This window comes from Panthera leo, chromosome B1 (genome assembly GCF_018350215.1).
Source record: "Panthera leo isolate Ple1 chromosome B1, P.leo_Ple1_pat1.1, whole genome shotgun sequence".
NCBI classification, from domain to species: Eukaryota; Metazoa; Chordata; class Mammalia; order Carnivora; family Felidae; genus Panthera; species Panthera leo.
In genome coordinates this window covers 120,629,137-120,651,888 of record NC_056682.1, presented here as the reverse complement: position 1 = coordinate 120,651,888, position 22,752 = coordinate 120,629,137, and the positions used below count along the sequence as shown (strand labels likewise).

At 38.8% G+C, this 22,752-nt stretch overlaps 1 protein-coding gene across 2 annotated transcripts in view; it reads right to left on the bottom strand.

Moving 5' to 3' along the window:
- Window positions 1–22,752, bottom strand: part of PPP3CA (protein phosphatase 3 catalytic subunit alpha) — a 325,261-nt gene that overhangs the window by 49,213 nt on the left and 253,296 nt on the right. For both annotated transcript variants that reach the window (XM_042935821.1, XM_042935820.1), the window contains exons 4-8: window positions 22,011–22,122; window positions 20,318–20,463; window positions 17,674–17,813; window positions 7,219–7,296; window positions 4,666–4,760 (exon numbers count right to left, since the gene is read on the bottom strand). In XM_042935821.1, coding sequence (XP_042791755.1) covers window positions 4,666–4,760; window positions 7,219–7,296; window positions 17,674–17,813; window positions 20,318–20,463; window positions 22,011–22,122 — 571 coding nt within the window. The remainder of the gene's footprint in view (window positions 1–4,665; window positions 4,761–7,218; window positions 7,297–17,673; window positions 17,814–20,317; window positions 20,464–22,010; window positions 22,123–22,752) is intronic.

Genomic DNA, 22,752 nt, shown 5'->3' with positions numbered 1-22,752 from the left:
TAAAATGAGACGGAGTTCTGTGGGTCAATACTGGTAGGGTAACTTTTGAGCACTGTCTTGCTATTTGATTGAAGAAAGAAAATGCATCATTCAACACAGGTGTTGAAGGCCTACCATGCATAATGCAGGCTACTGGGCTTTACAATGTATATCAACAAGCCCCTGCTTCAAACTGATTATAATCTGATTGAGAAGTTATAGGAATGCTAACTGTAGGAAAAGCTAACTAGAAAAGAAAAATAATCGATGAGTACAAGGGCAAATGATTGCTATTTCAGGCATTCAGAGAAGGACTACCAAAAAAAGTCTGCATAGAAACAGCCTGGTGGGTCTAGGCCATTTAGATGAGCAGAAAAAGGGAGACAAGTAATCTAAATGAAAAAAAAAAAAAAGTTATGTGGGCAAAGACGCAATGGAAGGGACAGCCAAATGGAAGGGATAGTCACTGCGTTCAGGACGAGTAGAACAATTTGGCTTAAGTAAAGGGTTCACCCAAAGAGAAGCAGAGAGATGGGTATTAAGGTAGATCGAGCCATAAAGTGAAACTACAAGTAAGAGGCTGAGGAGGACTGTATCATCTGTCAGTTTCCCTGAAGCCATTGACAGGTGGCATAATGATAGCGACATAAAATATTCAATGATGATAATATCTTAATACCTCATAGCATTTTGTTTCAGAGTAATTTCATCTATTATTCACAAACGAAATTTTTTTCTCGTTTTGCAGAGATGTCACTGCATATCAATAAATGTAAATGAGCTAGCTGTTTAATAGCAGAGCTATGATTCAAATCTACATCTTCTGCCCTGGCATGTTACAAATGTAAGCAGGAGTTGTCAGAGTGAGGAAAGAGAGGCCAGGGGAGTTGTTCCCTGTGTTATGCAGACCGGAAAGGATAAGAACCGCATGAATTCGTGTGGGTTACCCCAACGGATGGATGGGCCATTTACGGTCCTCATCACTTGCGGAAAGCTGCTTTTCTTGTAGGCAAGTACGAACTTCTAATCGGAGCTAACAGACATTTAAACATGAAGCTGATCGTGCATCTATTACAGGTGTTAAGATGGCAGAGTGCAAACTCTTTTCCCCATCACTTCATTTTGCCAAGGAACATTCCTGCTGCCTTTAATCTGTAGGCGCTTAAAAATCAAATCATACTGTAACTATTGGGTTATAACCCCAGAAAATTTTCTGGTCATCTGGTTTTTCTTTTTTCTTTTTTTCAATTTTTGTTTTTTTAATCTTTATTTATTTTTGAGAGAGAGACAGAGCGCAAGTGGGGGAGGAACAGACAGAGAGGGAGACACGGAATCTGAAGCAGGCTCCAGGCTCTGAGCTGTCAGCACAGAGTCGGACCAGACGCGGGGCTGGAACCCACAAGCCACAAGATAATCACCTGAGCTGAAGTCAGGCTTAACCCACTTCACCACCCAGGCATCCCCCCCCCACCCCCACATCTGTTTCTAAGAATCAAATGATTAATTTAGGGATTCATCACTCTCTGTCCATTGATTATGTTTTTGAAGGTGCTTTCAACCCAGTTTTCTTGCACCTCCTTATAAAATTCTCATTACCATTTATTTTATTCAAATCCAGTAATCCTTACTTCAGCTGTGAATAACTGACTCCTACTCCACATACTGTACACAGTGTTAGCATAATAGCTTTAAAGTGCTTCAGAGATTTTACACAAAAGTCTTTTGAAATCATGCTCAAGCTGAAGAATGTATCTTTTTTCTTCCTATCAGTTTATCTTTTTCTCTCAGAAGAATTTTTTATGAAAAGGTTCCCAAAATGAAATGCTTCTCTCCCCTTCCTAAGAGAATGTGATCTACCCTAAACACAAGAAAACAGTGAAAGCAATACAAAATCTCAAAGATAGCAACTCACTGATGTCTATTTTTTTTTTTTTTTAATATTTATTTTTGAGAGAGGGAGAGTGTGAGCAGGGGAGCCGCAGAGAGAGAGGGAGACTCAGAATCTGAAGCAGGCTCCAGGCTCTGAGCTGTCAGCACAGAGCCTGACTCCGGGCTTGAACCCAGTAGTGGTGAGATTGTGACCTGAGCTGAAGTCGGAAGCTAAACCGACTGAGCCATCCAGCCACCCCATTAAGTTCTACTTGTTAAATCAAAACACTTGACAAAGAAGCCATGTATACCCTGTGGGAGAAATTGCCATTGGTCTCAAGCAACACTGATACCCAACATTTTGATGAGTAGAAAAAGTCTAAGTCAGTTTTATATGGAGCGAAATCCCAGTCTTCTTCCTTTTTTTTTTTTTTTTTTTTTTACTGTTTTAACTCTTTGTCAATTCTTAAAAAAAAACTTGTAAGTATCATCTGTGCTATTTAGTAATTGGTCTCTGTCAAGAAAATTGCTTGTTTGGGTGCTCCTTTCACCAGGTGAAATAGAAAAAAAAATTGTTTTAATGCCATAAAAAAAAAACAAAACACCTAAGTGTTCATATTGTGTATACTTTTAGGAATTAATAGGATTGAGGCGCCTGGGTGGCTCAGTCGGTTGTGCGTCCGACTTTGGCTCAGGTCATGATCTCGCAGTCCGTGAGTTCCAGCCCCACTTTGGGCTCTGTGCTGACAGCTCAGAGCCTGGAGCCTGCTTCGGATTCTGTGTCTTCCTCTCTCTGACCCTCCCCTGTTCATGCTCTCTATCTCTGTCTCAAAAATAAATAAACATTAAAACATTTTTAAAAGAAGGAATTAACAGGATCATGGTGGGACGTGCAACATGACCTACAGAGGTCTTGCATTCCTTGCAGGTACCACAGGGAAATTATCTGGTATGAGAACCCACATCCAATCCAAGGGAATGAATTCTTACTGGTCTTATACAGAAGATTTTAAGATTAAGATTTTGTCTGGCAAAAAAAAAAAAAAAAAAAAAAAAAAAGTGCTGCTTAAAAATAAAAGTTTCAAAAACACTGGTCTTGACTTTATTATTATTTTTTTCCTTTTTCCAATCAAATGTGAGCCATTCTTTAATGCCCAGGTCACATTTTGCCTTAAACAAGTCCTTCTCTGACCATTCTAGAAAATCATTCTTGTCGAATGTACTTAGTGTTCAATTCTCTTAGTTTTACTCAATGACACCATGTCTTGTATTTTTATTCAGTCACCCACATGCCTTACTTTGTCAACTGGCTTATAAGCACTTGGCACATCAAGAGCATATTTTGTTTTACTTTATACACTTCTTGCCACAGAGTACTAAGGACAGCTCCTCTTTTCTAGAAATTAGGCAACTAGGAAAGAGGGGGCAACTCTCTCTTGCCCCCTGCCATCCATGGTTGTGACAGAAACTTCACTGTGCCTTCTGATAACTTCTCTCTGTGGCCACAGAGGAGGGCCCACCACAGTTAAAAATGGCAGTGTAAGAGACTGTGGTGTGGCCATCCCACCCAGAAGGCATGCCTCTCTGGGCTATTAGGGTGGAGGCAGGGGTTGGAGAGTCATGTGCTCCATCTATAGGACAGCACAGATGTGTGTGTATGTGGGGAGAGGCAAGGATCTCAGAAAGCCACACTCAGATATGCTGCATAAATATTATGTAGACCAATGCCAACTATAGTTAATGCCTCTTTCATATGTTATCACCCATTCTGTCACACCTATACCACTTCCTGTCATTTCTGAATCAAGAAATTACCTGGATAAAAAAAGATAATGTGTCCCTTGCTCCTCCTCTCTTTCCTATAGTCAGTAAATAATACCCTCTTGTTTCCTGGTCTCTTTTAGGCACACAGGTATGGAGTTTCACAAAGCAAGTACAGGATGCTAAACCAGAAGATACAGGTTTGACTCCAGTTCATCACTACCTAATTGAGTGACCTGGGGCAAGGTAATTTAGCAACAGATACTCTTCATATTAAAAGGGGGTGGGGCTAATGATATTTACTTTTAAGTTTCATTCATTTTTTTTAATTTTTTTTTAACGTTTATTTATTTTTGAGACAGAGAGAGACAGAGCATGAACGGGGGAGGGTCAGAGAGAGAGGGAGACACAGAATCTGAAACAGGCTCCAGGCTCTGAGCAGTCAGCACAGAGCCCGACGTGGGGCTCGAACTCACAGACCGTGAGATCATGACCTGAGCTGAAGTTGGACGCTCAACTGACTGAGCCACCCAGGCGCCCCAAGTTTCATTCATTTTTTTAAAAAAATAAATGAATATGCACTTGCCTAGCACAGTATCTGACTTGTGGTAGGTATTCAATAAATGCAATTTGAGTTTGAATTTCAAACTATACATTCTTCCACTTATTGTTCTTGATCCCTTACATGCACAATCACACTATTCTCATTTAAATCTACATCCTTTTTAAGAAGCATGATTTTGGATTGCTTTCAATTATTTCTTTTAAAACCCAAATCTACTAGACCAGTTTACTATAGACTCTGCTATACATTAGAATCTCCTGGAGAATAGTTAAAAACTAACACTGCCTGGGCTCCACATCCAGATCAACTGAATCTGTAACTCTGAAGATAATCACAAGATTTGCATCCAACAATAAATGAAAAAGCAAGGGGAAAAAGAATGGCTAACATTCTTAAAACCAAACATTCATTAAAACCAAACCCAAATAAAACACCTTATGAATTATTGCACATAGTATGTAAGAGCGCAAGAGGGCTCTAAAACCACTTACCTTTGTTATTGTACACATCTAAGTAATTTGGTGCTGAAAAAATTGTAATTAGAGAAGGGAAGCCTGTCGTTTGGCTTTTCCTGTACATGCGATACCTAAAAACAACAAATATGATTTAAAACAAGGCTATTATGAAAAAAATGATATCAAATTATAGCCTTAGAAAAAGAAAACTAAAATTAGGTTTTATCACTCCAAGAGAACTCAATTACATAACATTAAACAAAATTTTCTCTCTAAAGTCTGTTTTACGCAGACATTCATTCATCTCAAGGTTGACAATGAAACATGTACAGTTTCTGAGTAGGCCTTTCCTGAGTTTAACGGACTTAGGGGAAGAGTGGAATTCAATGAAAAATCATAATTCATTTCCATGTGTTCAACAGAGATGACAAAGGTTACCTTTTACATGAAGATATCCTGCACCTACCGTGTTTTTGAGAAGTTTGCCTATATTTTTGACATAAGACTAAATAAGCAGAGCAATATATAAATCTTTACCACTAAAAACCAGGCTGATTATTCTAGTTATCCATACAATATTCTGTGCAATACCTACGCAATATTCTGTTATGGTCTTGACTAAGTGATTTGCTTTTCAAAGAATGGTTAAATCTATGGGTTTTACATATTGAAAGTTGTTTCTATTTTAGAACTCTCTTTATTACCAATCTCTTCTGAGATCTGCAGGTCAAAGATTATTGTCTCAGCAGGGTAATATTTAATCAATCAGTAATGAAACAGAACATCTGCAAGATCTTTGGAAATAAACCAACAATCCAGTTACTTTTCTTCTACTTAGACAAAAATAGGATTTTAGTCCTCAAATAATCAAAAAAATTACAGGAAATTCTGGCTCTTTTCCATTGAGGTGAAAGCACATGTCACGACTTCTACGTAACAGATTTTAGTAATATCAGTTTAGAAAGATTCTTATAAAGCGCGAAACAAAATGTTATCACTCCTTGGGTATTCTGAGCCAGTTATTTATGGCAGAATAACCATGCCTACTCTAATTGGGTTCTAAAGGTGCCTCAAATAGTACCTTTAGACAGATAAATAACCACCTTAAAAATTATAATTTTAAAAATGTTTTGATAAACTTTTCCTAGAAGAAAATATCTTCTTAAAAGTCTTCTGAAATGTTCTAGAAGTATTTATTCTGCATATCCAACTGAACTTTGCTGGAGGAAAAAAAAGTCAGAATGTGAAAGGTAATAACACCCTCAATCTTAGTACCTTGACGTTATAAATCATGACTGGCTAGGCCTACTTGATAACAAATAAAAACAAAGAAACTAAATGACATAATCGCAATTTACCCCCAATAAATCAATCAAGTGCCCATTCTGAACAAATATACTAATTGATTTTAACTGATGCATTATTTTAAAATATTTTCAAATAAGCAGATGATTTCCGGTCTGTAGTGGGATTAATATAAAGCTGCCTAAAATGCTCAGTTCGGATAGTCAGCCAAAAGAGCATGGTGACACCACCGCCTTGAAAAGTTAAAAAAAAAAAAAAAAAAAACTTATTTGAGGACCCCATTGGTTAGGCATATCATTAGGTTATGTCGAAGGTCACCTATGACATGATAGTACTAGATCCAATACTAAGCTGTTGGGTCAGTTCATACCTGTTGATTATTGCTTGAAAAAAAGCTAACTTTGAAAGGAGCCTGGGATCTGCCTTGATGTGGGATCATCGGACATGGGCTTACTTCAGGATGTGGGCATCTCTACTCCTGATTTCGGCACACAGATTATAATACTAAGCGGTCCTCTCTTCCAAAGAATTCAGAATATGAAGGAATGAGTTTAAGCATTTGAAGGCAAACAACACCTTTCAGTGGAACCTACTGAGAAGGGTACTGGACATCAAATGCTTTTCATTATGCCTTTTGCTCCTGAGTGCAGATTCAATGCACTATCAAACTGAGTATCTGATGTTTCTTACTTTTCTAAGCCCTTATCATTGGGCTACCAATTATACTAATAATTATATGAAACCTGGACCCTAAATTTTAAAATTCATTATTATAAAATCATGTTATACATTTATTAGTTAGAATATAGGACTTTCTCCCTCATTTAAATGCCTCTGCTTTTGTCCTTTAAAACTTCACAAGGGTCAGGAATGATATTCTTTAAACAAGAGTACACTGTGCAATATCTGTTAAATATTTACGTGTAATTCTCATTCACACTGCCAACCAAGACTGAAAAGTTGCCGGTAATTTACTCACTGACTGGACTGTGGGAAGAGCAGGAATGGAAGGAAATCAGAGGGACCCTTACAAGGGCTTAAGAAAGCCGCTGAAAATTTTACCTGTTCAGGCTAAAAACGGAGGCGTTTTAAAGAAGACCTTACAACACATTTACAACTCATTCCCCAGGATCCTGCCCTATCTCTGTCATCAGAAGACAATGTTAAGATCGAAGTGCTTCAGGGAGAGAGCTTACCAAAAGGGACCCTCCAAACCTGAACAAAGTGAGGAAGCTGGGACCCAGGAACAACACATAGTTTCCGTAAACCCACAAAACTGCTCACCCTGCATCTTGGGCTTCATGGGCTCGGAGTATAGACAACAGGTTATTGTGCTGTAAGAATTCACATACAGCCGGGTAGCTGCCAGAGACAAAAAGAAAAGAGAAAGAAGCATCTGTTATGAAATCATCAAGTGTAGCACATGTATCTGTAACATCCCGATCTATGTGATTTGATCAAGCGTAATCAGACATACATCATTCATGAAACAAGCCTCTTGGCTCTCAGGACAGGTCCCCTCCCCACCCCTGCCCTGTGGCAGAAAAACACCTGCAGCTGTACTTTTTTACATAATCAGAAAGGACTGGAGATGTGTGAACAGGACAAAGAATGCAGGCCATTATATAACAACACTAGAAAAATGTCCACTCATAGAGAAAAACAGTATCAAGTCTACGTTTAAACACAGGTGAACAGGAGCATCAAGATAACATGAGAATAGAATTTAAAACATAAACCTCCATGTTCTCAAATACAGCACCATTTGTATTTGGATGCACGTGCGTGCCTGAGTACTCTACAGAGAGACGGAGTGAGGGAGTAGGAGAGACTAAGTCTTCTGGAAACCGAGCTATCAACTTACTTATGAGTACATTAATTGATATATCCTTCAAAATCTAAACACGATTAAGGAATTCACAGGTTTTAAACTGTGTACTTTAAATACGATCAACAGAACCATATCTTAAGGCTTATTCTTTATATTGACTTAATAAAAGCATTAAATATATAATCAAGATGATTTTGTCTGTTAAGGAAGTCTCTAAACCAAAGATGAGAACATTATTAAAAATGAAATTCAAATTACAAACTAAACCCGTAAAACTCTTTGCAATCACTTTGTCTCTAAGAATTTTTAATGAGATAAATGAATGTCATAAAAGTAAATAAATTTTAGAAATTGCAAATAAAGAGACAGCAAACCAATGCTCATTTTAATATAAACAAACTGTGGATGCCCACTAGAACTTAAACTACACGTACTGTAAGAAACAATTCAGCAATTATAAAGGTAGCACTTTGAAGAGATACTAAATAGTACATGTCACTCAAATAATTTACTATAAAGAGAAGATGCAAATAGTTTCTGTATTAAAGATTTTGTAAGAATTCCCTGCTCAAAAAGAAAAGAAATACCGTTAATCTGGCATACCACTGAAGAGATGCTGATTATTAAAAGGATTCAGTTCTTTGCAAAACTGGGATCTGAAATCAAAAATAGTCATGAGGCGCCTGGGTGGCTTCGTCAGTTAAGCGTCCGACATCGGCTTAGGTCATGATCTCTTGGTCCGTGAGTTTGAGCCCTGCGTTGGTCTCTGTGCTGAAAGCTCAGAGCCTGGAGCTGCTTCAGATTCTGTGTCTCCCTCCCTCTCTGCCCCTCCCCTGTTCGTGCTCTGTGTCTCTTTCTCTCAAAAATAAAAAAAATAATAATAAACAAAACATTAAAAAAATAAAAAAAATAGTCTGTGCATGTGCACACATTCATGTGCATTTGTGAGCATATGTATGTGTGTTCTAGAATATTTTAGCAATTTGCTAAGGAGAGAAAAAGACAACTTCCTAGTTGTCCCAGGTCAGCTCAGTAAATGAATGTAAATGTAGCCATGGGTTACATGGTAACCTACAAACTGGAGAAGATGGCCCAGAGTGTCCACAGGGAAATGTGTCTGTATCGTATCTAGGTCGAGTTGACCAACATGTGTCTCCAAAGACTTTTGTTCTATCTTAGGAGAAGGTAAGTATACGACCTTTCCAGATCAGTGTGTGTCAACAAAAGAAACCCTAACTGCTGAGACATTGCTGGGTCTTTAAAGAATAGCACATATGTTTGTACATATTTAGCCATAAAGTGCCCAGCCAAAGGAAGACAGAATAGGGTGGCACTCAATAAATGTTCCTTCCCTTCCCTATCTCTTTCAGCCGTTTTTTTTTTTTTTTTCTTGTGCCCTTGAAATATTTCTTTAGAAATATAGTTTATTGCCTTGTTGTACCACTGTAAGACAGAGGGTGTTTGTCTAGTTCTGTCATGTTTTGTCCTTGGACAAATGGCTTGGCAGCACTTTTTAAATTTATTTTTTTCCTTTTGTTAGAACCCACACTAGTCCTATGAAAGCATTATTTTAATATATTTTCTTCATGCTAAGTTTTATACGCTTATGTGTTTAAGTTTTCCCCCATGGAAATAGATATCTGATTTTTAACGGTAATCTGAAGAAAACAAAATTAACCTTGCAGCAATCTGCTAGGTTAATAGCATTAACTGAGGAACACTTGTATTATTACTTGGAAGGAACTCATTTTGAAGAAAACCTCTGGAAGTTTAAAGGCATACATAATCAAATATTCAAACTCTCGAAGAATTACAAACATTTTTCTAAATAAACTTAGAAAATATTTGGCTATCGAGATTCCCATTATTGGTCAACTGTCTGGGATACATTAAAGTCTTCAGTGATATTAGGTGGGGAGAAAAACACAAAACTTCACAATATTTTTGTGCTTTTTAATGGAAAGGATGATAAAAAAAAAAGCATTCCAGCTAAAAAGAACTAAAGAGGATATATGTTAAGAATGGTAATGTCAAAGATTCACTGGTGACGTGTTCCATTTGTTAGATGCAACAATCCCTAATCCCTGTGTTAGGCACCAGGAGACGAGCTACGGTAAGTGTAAGGTGTGGTTTCTGTCTTGAGGGTATTTATTATCTAGGCAGGAAAGTAAAGCATGCATTGATAGTATGAAACAAGAAAGCAAGCACAGGGTGCTGGGGAGATTTTTTTTCAAAAATATCTATCTCATGTTAGATCTTTTGGGGTTTTGTTTGCATTAATGAGGTGATGCTTCTGTGTTTTGTGCCCAACAAGAAGAGCCCCTTCTGCCCCAGGCTGGTCAGCCCAAGCAAGGGCCCATGCCTCGTTTTTAGCAGGGGGCCGGCTGCATCTCAGTCCCACTCACAGCCCTCCAGGGGGCACCCTTGTCAGGCAACGCTTGTATGGTTTCATCAAACCCAGTGTCCTGGACATGCCTTGAAATAAGACTTAATGCAACGATCTGGGAAGGGTAGTGATTCTTTCAGCTTTGTGATATCCATTTACCGGCATGCACTGCTGTGTTTGGGGAAGAAGCTGCACTCTCTGAAAATGCTTTTTTTTTTTTTTTTTCCCCCACTTGGAACATGATTATTCCTTAAGCACTAGAGAATACATTTCTCTGAGTAGAAAAGGAGGTGGAAATTTCCATGGAATAGTGGGAATCCTTAGGTCTGGGTTTTTATTCCAATTTCTTGTGTAGACTCTGGAAAATTGCTGACCCTCTTTGAGCCTGAATTACCTCATTTGTAAAAATGCAGACGGTAGCATTTATACCACAAACTTAAGATAAAGACTAAATGAGTTAGCAATATATGTAAATTCCCTAGTCCAGGGCCTGGACTGATAGGGGTAGACACGTAACAACTCTTAATTTTCTCTCCACCACCATGGTGTGGAAGACAGAATGCAGCATGGAATGGTGAGTCAGCAACCCTCGATTCTAATGGTAGCTGTTGTGAAAAAGCAAGCTACAGGCCTAAAATGGCATTGCTTAGGCCAAGTCACCAAATTGGGGCTTAATATCTAACCTAAGGGAAGTTTCAACCTTCCCCAAAAGTGTAAATCTTAACTGGTCAGTCAGGAATTTTCTGAGGGGCACCAGTGAGGTAATCTGTCGCATGGGCCCTCTGCCTCCACCAAAAGACGATGAGGTAATGGTCATAAGATCCCCTGCCCCTCCCGTAAGGGAAAGTGACTGGCCTGAAACAAGACTTTCTTTTCTTTTGCTAATAACTCCTTGCCCCGCCCTCCTTCCTATAAAAACCTTCCATTTTTTGTACAGCCCCTCAGAACCCCTCTACCTGCTAGGAGGGGTGCTGCCTGGTTCATGAATCGTTTCAGAAAGCCAATTAGATCTTGAAATTTAATCCACTGAATTTTTTCTTTTACAGTGTTAAATTTATTAGTTGTGACTTGTGTCAATTCTTAAAAGCAATGACGTCTGGGGAATACTGGATAGGAAAGGGGTTAGAAAGGGAGAGGGGCAGACACAGACTGAGTAGGAGCAAAGGTAAAGAAGGTAGAAAAGACAAACATGTGAGAAATGGTAGAAAAGCTGTTTTGGCATTAGAGAGAATAGCCATTATTAGACTCAGTCTGTTTATTCTCTTATTTTTGTTCCTTCCTATATTAAGCTATATTTTAGATCTTGAGTTAAACCTTCTGCATTTATCTCTTTAAGATATAGACAGAGGACATTATTTATTAAATATTTATTTATTTTGAGAGAGAGAGTGAGAACACGAGTGGGGGAGGTGCAGAGAGAGAGAGAATCCCAAGCAGGCTCTGCACTCTCTGCAGAGCCCGATGCGGGGCTCGAACCCATGAACCCGTGAGATCATCACCTGAGCCCAAATCAAAAGTCGACACTTAATCAACTGAGCCACCCAGGTGCCCCTACCAGCGGACATTATCAAAAGGCTTTTTTATGCTTTTATGTCTTCATTTATACTTTCCTTAAGTATTTTTAACTTCTGGAAAAGCCCAGTCTTCTGCCAAGCCCTCACTGAATTATCATGGGTGAACCGTCCCCTCAAACCCAGCTCATCCTGAGGTGTGCACAGAACTGCTGCATCTCCCATGGTCCCGGAGTGTATTTGTTTAAGACAGCATTCGTCATGTTGTGGTGTCAATTACGTTTAACTCAGTAATAGTAAACGCCTTAAGAGACAGATATTATTTTTAAATTTGTCTTTATATCCTAAATTTAAGCAGCAACCTGTCAGCTTCTTGTAGCTCACGTTCACTTGCAGGTGAGAGAGGTAAAGGGTGTCTTTCCCTCGTCAGGTTCAGCAAAGCAGAGGCACTCAGCCTGCAACCCTTTGCTAAGGGATTGGGAGAAAGCTTCTCCCTGCCTCCTTGGCATCCTTCCCCTCTCTCAGGCCAGTAGTAAGGGAGAACTCTGCCCAACCGCCAAGTTCCTCCTCTGCTTCTGGGGGGCCTTAGCCCCGGGGTGTCCTGCTGTCCGCATCAGCCGGGATGCTGTCAGGCTTATCTTTCCCCAGGACTTGCCACGTCGTTGTTTTGTTTTGTTTCTTTTCCCCCAGGGTTCTTCAAGTCATCTCATTTACCCACTAGGTATCAAGTCTGGAAGGGCTCCGATCTCCCCGACACAGTTTCCCCAGAGCCTGAGTCCTCACTTGCGCCTGGCTGTGGGCGGCCTCGGGAGCAGTGAGAAGTTTTTATTCAAGGCAAACATTTTATCGAAGCTTAACAGTTATACAGAACACTGCCCAAATCAGAAGATTACAAACTGATGATCTTCCCATCGTAACTAGCACTCGGGCCGAGGCACAGAACATTACCTGGAACCCAGCCACTCTTCGTATCTCCTTCGAATCACTATTATCTCCTCACCAAGGGTGATTGCCACCCCGGCTTTGAACCTTATAGATTAGCTTTCGGTAATGTTCACCTCTTACTTCAATGTTGTCATTAGGATGCACTCTAGTATGTGGCTTCTTCTGCTGGCATCCTTGTGGCACTCACCCCGTCATTATGGGCAGCTTTGGTTAACTCATTCTCATTTGCTGTCTTAGGTGTGGAGATACACTACAATTTATTATTCATTCTATTAAATAGACATTTGGGTGGCTTCCATTTCTTGGCGATTATGAATACTGCTGCTGTGAACAATCTTTGGGGTGCACATGTGTAAACATTTCCAGTGGATATATAAACAAAAGTAGAATAGTTGAGTTATATGAATATTCAGCTTTAGCGTATCCTGAAGCAGCTAACTGTGATTTGGGATGAGCAGTAAAATGGGACCATTCAGATGGTCATCTTTCTAGATGCGTTCTATTTCATCGTATTTTCTTTTCTTCTTTTTAAGCTTATTTATTTTGAGAGAGAAAGAGAGAAAGCGGGGAGGGGCAGAGGGAGAGAGAGAGAATCCCAAGCAGGCTCCACACTGACAGCACAGAGCCCGATTTGGGGCTTGAACTCACAAACCATGAGATCATGACCTGAGCTGAAACCAAGAGTCAGAGGCTTAACACACTGAGCCATCCTGGCACCCCCATCATATTTTCATAAACACCACTTTCCCTGCATGCAGAAAGCTTCCCCAAATGACTGGTTGGATATACCCTATTTATCCTTTAAAACTCAGGTCTTGTAAAACCTTCATGATGCATTGTCCCTTAAACTCCAATCCACCTCTCTTTGGGCTAGGCCCCCTAACTGTGTGTATGTGTATGTTGGGGGGGGGGTGGTGAGAGAGAGACAGAAAGAGAGAGAGAGAATTTCCACATTCTTCACAGCACTACTCACCTTGTATTTTATTTGTCATAGTTTATAGGTCTCTGACACTCAAAGGCACAGTCCCGCAAAGGCAGGTACTCTATCTATAGAACCTCACAGAAAGTATATATAATAGGTACTCAACTAATGTTTGTTAAATAATTGAATGATCAAATGAATTCTCAAAAGAACGCCCATTAAGTGAACTGTATGATTTGGGGAGGGAGTGGGAAGGATGTTGTGAAATTTAGGTGTGATTTCAACAAACTAAAAATGAAAGTCTTGAACTCAGCGTGAGAAGAAGGGATGACAGGGTGATCTACAGCTGGTGAAATTTTTTTTAATTTATTTTTTTTAATGTTTATTTATTTTTGAGAGAGAGAGAAGCGCACAGAGTATGAGTGGGGGAGGGTCAGAGAGAGAGGGAGACACAGAATCCGAAGCAGGCTCCAGGCTCTGAGCTGTCAGCACAGAGGCTGACGCAGGGCTTGAACTCACAAACTGTGAGATCATGACCTGAGCCAAAGTTGGCAGCTTAACCGACTGAGCCACCCAGGCGCCCCATGCTGGTGATATTTTTAAAAAAGGGTCAATAAGATGTGATGACTGATTGGTGGTGATTTCAATGCAGAAAGAAAAAGCAGGGATCTTTGTTAGTCTGCATGGCTGTTAATAGAACTGTTAATAGAAACAGTGAAACCAGGAGGAATCTCCCGCGGGGAAGTAAATAATAATACTTTTCAGGCAAGGTGAGTTAAGGTGAGGATGAGACATCTAAGATAAAAATTTCCAGCAGCCACCTAGAAATAGAGAGGTCCAGCTCAGGAAGATAAACAGATGAAGGGGCTAGATCTGGTAATCAAACCACAGAGTTTACAGTTTACGGTGAAGGTAAGAGAACATGTGAGCTTCTGGGGGGGTGGGGAGGGGAAGAATGAAGAAAAAAATGTGGGAATCAGGAGGAAGACCCAAGATGGGCAGCACAAGAGGCAGGGTGCTGCTGGATCAGTTGGAGGAGAATCGGGACATGTGAGAAGGAGGAACCGGACGACTTTCAGGTGGAAGGGGCTGGCAAATGTCAACAGCAAGAAGAGAAGGTGGGCTGTGTGAGGGGAGAAGACAGGCTGCTGATCTGTGATTAAGAGCCCAGCAGTGATTTGAGTGTGCCGCAATTTGCAGCTTCAAAAACACTTTTAAAATGACTGTCAAGATGTTCTTTAAGTTTCAGAGTTTAGAGGAACTTCAGAACGTCTGACCGAACTCACTCCTTTCGAAGCAAGCCAGACCTAGAACACAAAGCTTACATGATTCATCCGAGGCAGGCGTGCACACTGCCAACCTGAGCACCAAATCTGGCTGACAGCTTTGGTCTACATGAAAATGCAATTTTTACCTCCAACTTGTCAGGATCCTCACGGATTTGTACGGTGTAAATCTTGGTCTGTTAAGGATCACAGGTACCTGCCTGGACATTACAGGCATTTGAGTTCGCAAACTCCACTCTAAGGTTCCAAACATAATGGTAGCACCTGGGCAAAAGCAGAGGATTCCTCCCCCTCTGTCCCACCGTCTCTCTTCTCTAACTCATGGTGGCATGAATGCATTCTTACTGATGCATTTTTCTGTAGAACTTCATTTGATTTAAATCATGGCCCAGACAGTATGTTAGATGAGGGACAGGGTGGCAGGGCAGATTCCACATAAACGTGTAAAATAAAACTGGGAGTTGTCCATCAAAATGACTGCCAATAACTCAAGCGAAATTGTCACCAATTTCTCTACCAATTTGATCACTCCCTTGTGCCCCTCTAGCTCGGCTTTATAAACCACGGCCACAGAAGATGCCTTGCCGCCTCCAAGGGAACTGAAAACAAAAGCATCAAAAAGCTCTAGGAGAAGGAAAGAGTCATTTTTCTCTTCCGTGGATGAAACAGAATCCAGATTGCTTTGCCATTCGCCAGAGTCGATAGGCTGTGGGTTTATATTCAGCATTTGTCATGGCTACAGATATTACAGAACTCTCTAATGAGAGGACTTAAACAATCATTTTGTTGAGAACAAAAGTGTGAAAACATGCATAATCCTCTAATTATCTAGTTTGATGGACTTTATCTCTGATGTAAACACATCTGTTTCTATACTGACAAAACAAAAATACCGTAACTTTATGTAAGTCCAGCACAGAACTTTACCTAAAATATGATTTATTTGAACAGCTGACTCAGAAAACCAATGGAAGGATGTTACACTGTGAATGAAAGAAAGATTAATGCAATGCGCCTCGAAATCAAAATCAAGAGGTTGGGATTTTACTTGCTACTGGATTATTGAAGCACAGATCAGGGGTATAAGGTAAATCAGTTAAATTCTCACAGTGTAATTAGGGATTTGACACCAGATTTTAAAAACTGAAAAATTGGCGTTGATATATTTCAACAATATTTATCTTTTTCACTAAAACTTTTATCATATTTAAGAAAAGATCACTTCCAAATTAACTAATTCCTAAAAAGGAACTTTAGGCCTTGCAGAAATATTTACCACCCTTCTTCATGTCACCCCAAAATAGACTCCTTGGACATGGTGCCCAAATTTCCAAATCATAGAAATGAATTGTAATCTTTCTTATCAATAAGCTTGGAACAAACCTCTTTCTTCATATGTATAACAAAAAAGTATTCTGTGAAGGCTGTTTTACAGTGCGCAAGACCTTCTGTTCACAAACTCACTTCTCAATCACTTCAACAGAGGAGTAAAAGGAAGCTTTCCCCACCCCCACCCCCCCCCCAACCCCCCCCCCCCCCCCCCCCCCCCCCCGGTAAGGAAAACTTAAGGCGTGAAGCAAAATGCTCTACCGCTGAACAAACTCTGATCGATGTTATGTGGAAGGATGCTGTCTGCTTAGTCTCCAGACAGAAGACATGTTTCAGTTCTTTCTCACAAGCCTTCTCATCTGCTTAACTTCCAGGGCTGGAATTGAGCATAAACTTCAGTGCACATCACGTTTGGTCTGTAAGTTTTGTTTTGGTTAAAGACTGTGTATTATAGAATTTAACATTCTCGGTTTCTCCGTAACCTCCTTCTCCTGTCTCTCTGGCTCCTGTCACATAAACTGTATATCGGATGCTAAGAGAACCCAGTGAAGCTGAGGGGAGTCAAATGCAGAGGCCACAACTGAGGTGAAATGTCAGGAAAATCGCAAGGACCCAAAAACCCGGCTGTGTTGCCGATTTCTCTCTGAAGTGCTCTGAAATGTTAGGAAATGGGCAAATCCCCCTACGCTGGCAAATATAAAAATTATTGTAACAATCTTTCAAAGTGGCTTGTGAAGTGCTAAAAATAAATTTACTATGGTACCTATATACTGAGCTGCTAATTTTAATTTATCCAGGAAGTGTAATAAACTTAAGAAAATGTAAGAATAACGTCAATATAATTTAATTAACAGATTTAAAAGTTGTTTCCCTGATTTAAGTTATGAAAAGTGGTAAAAAATGTTTGAAGTGACTATATTGTTGAGAGGAAGATGAAGGCTGGCATTGGAATTTTTTCTACACTCTTTGAAACAGAACAAATTTTCTACCAAATGGTACTACCTCGCCACCCGGATATCACATGCTTATGCTTCTTCTTCTTTTTTTTTTTTTTTAAAGAATGCACGAGACACCCAGAGCCAGGAGAAGACAGAGAGAGAGGAGAGAGAATCTTAAGCAGGCTTCACGCTCAGTGCTGAGTCTGACATGGGGCACAATCCTATGACCCTGAGATCATGACCTGAACCGAAATCAAGAGTCGAATGCTCAACCAACTGAGCCATTCAAGCACCCCTCCCCACCACATGCTTCTTTTACGGCTTTTCTATTCTTCACAGGTATTATATCAGTGTATTCACAGAAATGTTTTATTTATTTGTTTTTTTTTATTATTTATTTATCTATCTTTTTTACAAGTGCTAAGAATCCACTTGAACCAAGCTTGCAAAGTGATGCTTTCATTTATCCTCGTTTCCTAGAGAAGTGATATAAACATCATAAACACATCAGACTGATAAATGAGAACGAACTGATAAATGAGAACATTTATGAACCAGATGTGCTCCAGAAAGCGAACCGTCCATCCTCACCTGTAGAAGTACGAACACCCCCTGACTGTGTTGTGAGTGAAATGTTCCTGAGTCTTCTCATTTCCAAAATCCTCCAGGGGGTCTGACCACAGGATATCACACATAGGTCCGTAAGCAGGTGGTTCTTTGAATCGGTCTAACTAAGAAAAATAGAAGACAGAGAGCAAAATACTAATCTTTGGACGCTTGGAATCCAGAAAATACAAGTGTTTTTGTGGTCCCTGACTTCCTCCCCAGCACAGTGCTTGGTGAACTGCCCGCTCCCTCTCTTCCTGTTGGCTTTCCTGCCTTCCTTCCTCCCCCCCTGTCCACACTTCATCTCTCTCCAGTTTGCCCTCTTTCCTTCTGAGGAGTCTATCTGTTGTCTGCCTTAATCTCTTCATCTCCCTCTTGTCTCCTCCTTAGTTCCTACTCTTTGATCCTTTTTTCCTGTCTCCTGGTTTACTTTGTATTTTTTCTTTCCCTCTTCCTTACTTATTTGATCTATCTCAGTATTTCAGTCACTACCAGTTGATGTGACTCCGTGTTTCATTTCTTGAGGAGGAGCTTTTATTTTGTTTTACCTTTGGGCAAATCTCTATTACTGCCTCCACTAAACAGTGATTTAGAAAGCTGGATGGAGAACAACTTACGGTTTTTATATCTCACAATATGACTTTGAGAACAAACGGCTTTCATTTTAAGAGCAGCCACTTGTTATATGACATTCTGGACAGTCACTATTAGGGGCTATCTACGTTTCGAATTAAAGTACAAGCCAGCTGTAGTTTATCTTAGTAGGTACAAACCAAGAGGAATGATAAGCAGTAAAATAAACCCAAATTTAGCTGGTCGTTCTTCAGCTCACAGTTCCAAGCTTTATAGTTTCACCAAAACCCTCATATGAAATCCATTTTCCAGCTATAAATGTTCAGCAAGGTCATATTTCAGTTTAAAAAGGTGTATTTAGAAAGTAAGAGCAATATAATAACTGGAAATGACACCTCACCAACAATTTTAGAACACTGTCACTTTCCTGTAGTTTATTCTGATTTAACTGCAATTAGAGAATCTTTGGTGAGGTTAGCAGATATTATACAGTCTCTTGAAAAAAAAAAGCATAAAACAGCTATGAAAACCTATTAAAAACTGATATTCTTCATATTCAATACTTTAATATTTTTTCAAAAACCCACAGGGAAAGGGGGATATATAAGCTTGGCAGCCGATCACATTCTTTTTCCTGAGACATAAAAGGTGATGTAAATAATGGTTTTGCTACACACCATTTTTTACTAATACCTAAAAAGAATGAAGCAATATCTCAAAATTTCAACACTCAATGAAAAACTTCAATAAGCCAAGACCCACCATATTTCAACCATTATGTTATCCATAAAATATTCATTGCAAATTTAGACTTGTTTAAGAGACTTAAATAATTTATGCTTTTGGAACAATTCATCCAAGAAAAATAACGCTTGTGAAAATACAGAATTTCTTTCTAAGAAAAAAGAACTTATTACAGGCGTAGAACAGCAAAGAAGGGGAGTCTTTCTGATTACTATGAATTCCCAGCTGAAGTTTTGATAAGGCAACCAGAATACAGAAATTATTCTGGAAAAGTTACGGAGTGCATTCTAAAACCCTAAGAATAAATAATTATAAAATTAATTAAGTAAAGTTAAGTGTGGTGGAAACTGTAACTGACATAGGGCAAAAGGAAAACCTAAGAATCTTTTTATGGCTAATGTTAGAACTTGATGATGTATATGAAAATTGAACAGAATATCTGAAATATGGCAGAAAGTAAGTTTTGGGGATAGTGGGCGATAGCTTTAAATTTTACTTAATTTATGATAAGAAGTTTAGTTAATATTGCACACGTCTACCAGATTAAAGAACCCATGCAGAAAGTGAACCACTCTCTCCTTGAATTTCATGACTACGATTCAGTGTCACGTCTTTATCATACTTTAAACAGAGCGCAAATACCAATGCTCCGTGTTGATTAAAAGATTGTCTCTTCCACTACATAAAAGGATCTCATATTATCTCATATTACTACAAATTCTCAAGACAAAGATACTTTCATATTCAATCTAACTAATCTTTTCGCTGGCTAAAACAACATTAATAGCCAATTTCAACTAAAAAATACCTCAAAAAATCAACTTTCACCTCATTACTCAATACAACCAATGGAATATCATCATCACCTTTGTTAGACTGTTATTTTAAAGTTTGAAGTTGTGAAAAGAGTAGATTTTCAAAAAAAAAATGATGATATAGACACATTTTAAAGGTCAAGTTGTGATTTTTCCCAAGAGCAAAGGAACATTTTCTAGCTATAATATACTATGAATATATAATGGGTTGCTTGAAACGAGCCAAAGGGAAATATATTTTTGGCAATCAAATATTATACATTTCAATGACACATCACATGGTAAAATGAACCCTGAGGTTTTTGAGATAAAAACTCTTCCAAGTATAAATATATTTCCCTTTCTAAATAAAAGTGAGTACAAAGAAGAGATTCATGGTCACTTTAAATCACTTGAATTCGAAAGGATAAAGTTAGTGAAAACGACAGGGAAATTCAGGTCTTCTATTTCTTAATGAAGCATGCAGAATGATGAGTCTTGGAAATAACAGAACTTACTTTTCTGATATCATCTAAAGTGTTAATCTCTGGAGACAAACCGCCGTGTACACACAGGAACTGTTGGTTCATCAGGGCAGCCAGGGGCAGGCAGTCAAAGGCATCCATACAGGCATCATATACGCGTTCTGAATACTTTATTTTACCTTTTAAGACATGATTTAAAAACAAATACTTGACTCTCAGGATTTCATAGCTAGGATCATTTCACTGAAATCGTTTTTTAATGCTTCCTTCCTAGAATCATACTATGAGCATATAACTACACACAGCAAAGTTCCAAAATGTGATTAAACAAGACGTCGTGAAGACATGTTATCGCAGGTTTTACCCAGTATGGGAAAGTGTAATGTTACTACGAAACCTTGTGTAAGCTGAAATGGAGTAAAGCAAAGAAGCAATTATCATTAATTCACATAGAAGCATTTTTGAGCATTCCCAGGTCCAAAAAAATAACCTCTTAGGCTTTTCTGATATGTTCAGACACTACTTGTAACGGATGCACAAAATAAATGGAGATAAAGTACAGAGGCTCACAGACACAGTTCAAAGCTATGGCGGCGTGAAGGTGTGGGGCTGAGTGTAGTTCCCAGGGAAGGGGCTTGGCGGGACCACTCATTGCTCAGGGTGAGCACTGCCTCTGTTAACTGCTTGCTGCAAATTTAACATTGAACCCTATTTTTGTTTTTCACCTTTCCTCCTAAAAGCAAAAATTCTCCTTGGGTTTCTTTTGGTTAGCAATAGCAAGTACTATTGTACGTCTTTCATGAAAGCAAAGTGACATAAGACACCCTTTGGAAAGGCAGAGAATAGCTGTGTTAATCTTTATATCTACTGTTGTAAATTTTTGTCGTTCATCCACATTTTAAGTTTGTAGTAACTTTTTATACAGCAGAGGAGAGAACTTTTGTATACATCCTCACTGTTCATCTGCAGATGTAGCTCAAAATTACATATACAAAAACTAGGAGACCAACAGAAACGTGGCCAGAAAGCTGGTTAAGTTTTCTGAGTGATCTTAGAGAAAAGGAGATGGCAAGAAATCTCCTAAAGTTGTTTATGTGTCACTGCACGCTGCTTTTCCCTTGTTGACTTATGTCTAATGTTTTGAAAGAAGTCTCTGTACTCCATTGAAAATGAGCCTAAATGACAGAGAGAAATTTGTTTCACTAGACAATAGGGAAAATTAAAGACAGGAGGAAAATAAAATTTATGCAAAGTAGTCCTCACTCCTAGTATTTATGTCTAAAGGAAGACGTCATCTTTAATTTGGTCAAATCCACTAGAGGCTAGTAAATTTATTGAGTCCAAAAAGAAGCTCAGTTGAATTTTCCTCCATCTGTTTTTCTTGAGTGATTTGAGATGAAAGGGTAAAATTCTTTCCCCGAATTGTAGTATTCTGGCTTTTTAAAAAAAACTAAGTTAATGATTGTTTCTTAGGACAAGTCACGTCAAATAGTAACTCAAAATTTTAGGTCACTTTATAGAAAATTTATAATATAAAAATAAATTCTGAGTTCTCTTCATGATCCATGCTTAGAAAGAGATACAGAATAACATCAAATAAAATAGTGTCATTTTTTAAGTTTCTGGCTTTTAAGCAATGGATCATATTATCATGTGCTCCCAGTGTGGGTTAAAATGACGATTTAGCACAAATGGTGTTAATGGAAGAAGCTTGAAGTATACTTACATTCTTGTTTAAATGTGAAATACTCTGTTAGATGTCTACATTCATGATTTCCACGAAGTAAAAACAGTGTTTTGGGGTAAAGAATTTTCAAGGCCCACAAATACAGCACACACTGAAAAAATAAGAATAACATAAAAATAAATATTTCCCTGTTACACTTAAGCACCCCATTGCTCACATAGCACGAAGACATGAACTGATGTGCTACTGTGACTGGAAGACCCCACAAGGCTAGGCCTTATTAAGGAGGATATTAAAAATCAAATAGAAAACATCACTTTAGTACAAAGCCAAGGCTCGTCTATAACTAAAATACATACATGCACTGGGAATCTATGTACCACAAGAAAACAATGGACTTTACAGGGTCTATTGGAAGAAGCCTGAATGAAGATATCCTAAAAATGTACCAGTGTAAAAGTATGAGAAGAAACATAATTAGCAATCAATAAATAAAGACACCTCTCTTTATAAAAAAAAAAAATTAAATCAGGTAACAGAAATGGAAGAATTGGGAAGGAAAGGCAGGACAAAATTTAGTACTAAACAATATCAGGTTCAGGTTGATTGGGATTGGGTCTCCACTTTCAATTATGTTCTCTTCTTCACTAGCCTTCTTCTCCCTTATCACCTTGTCTTTTATTTCAGTGCCTTTGGTATACAAAGCCTTAAGTTTTTGGTTTGTTTGTTTGTTTGTTTTGTATGTAAATATAATTAAACTGAAGGCCAGGGAATCTCACTA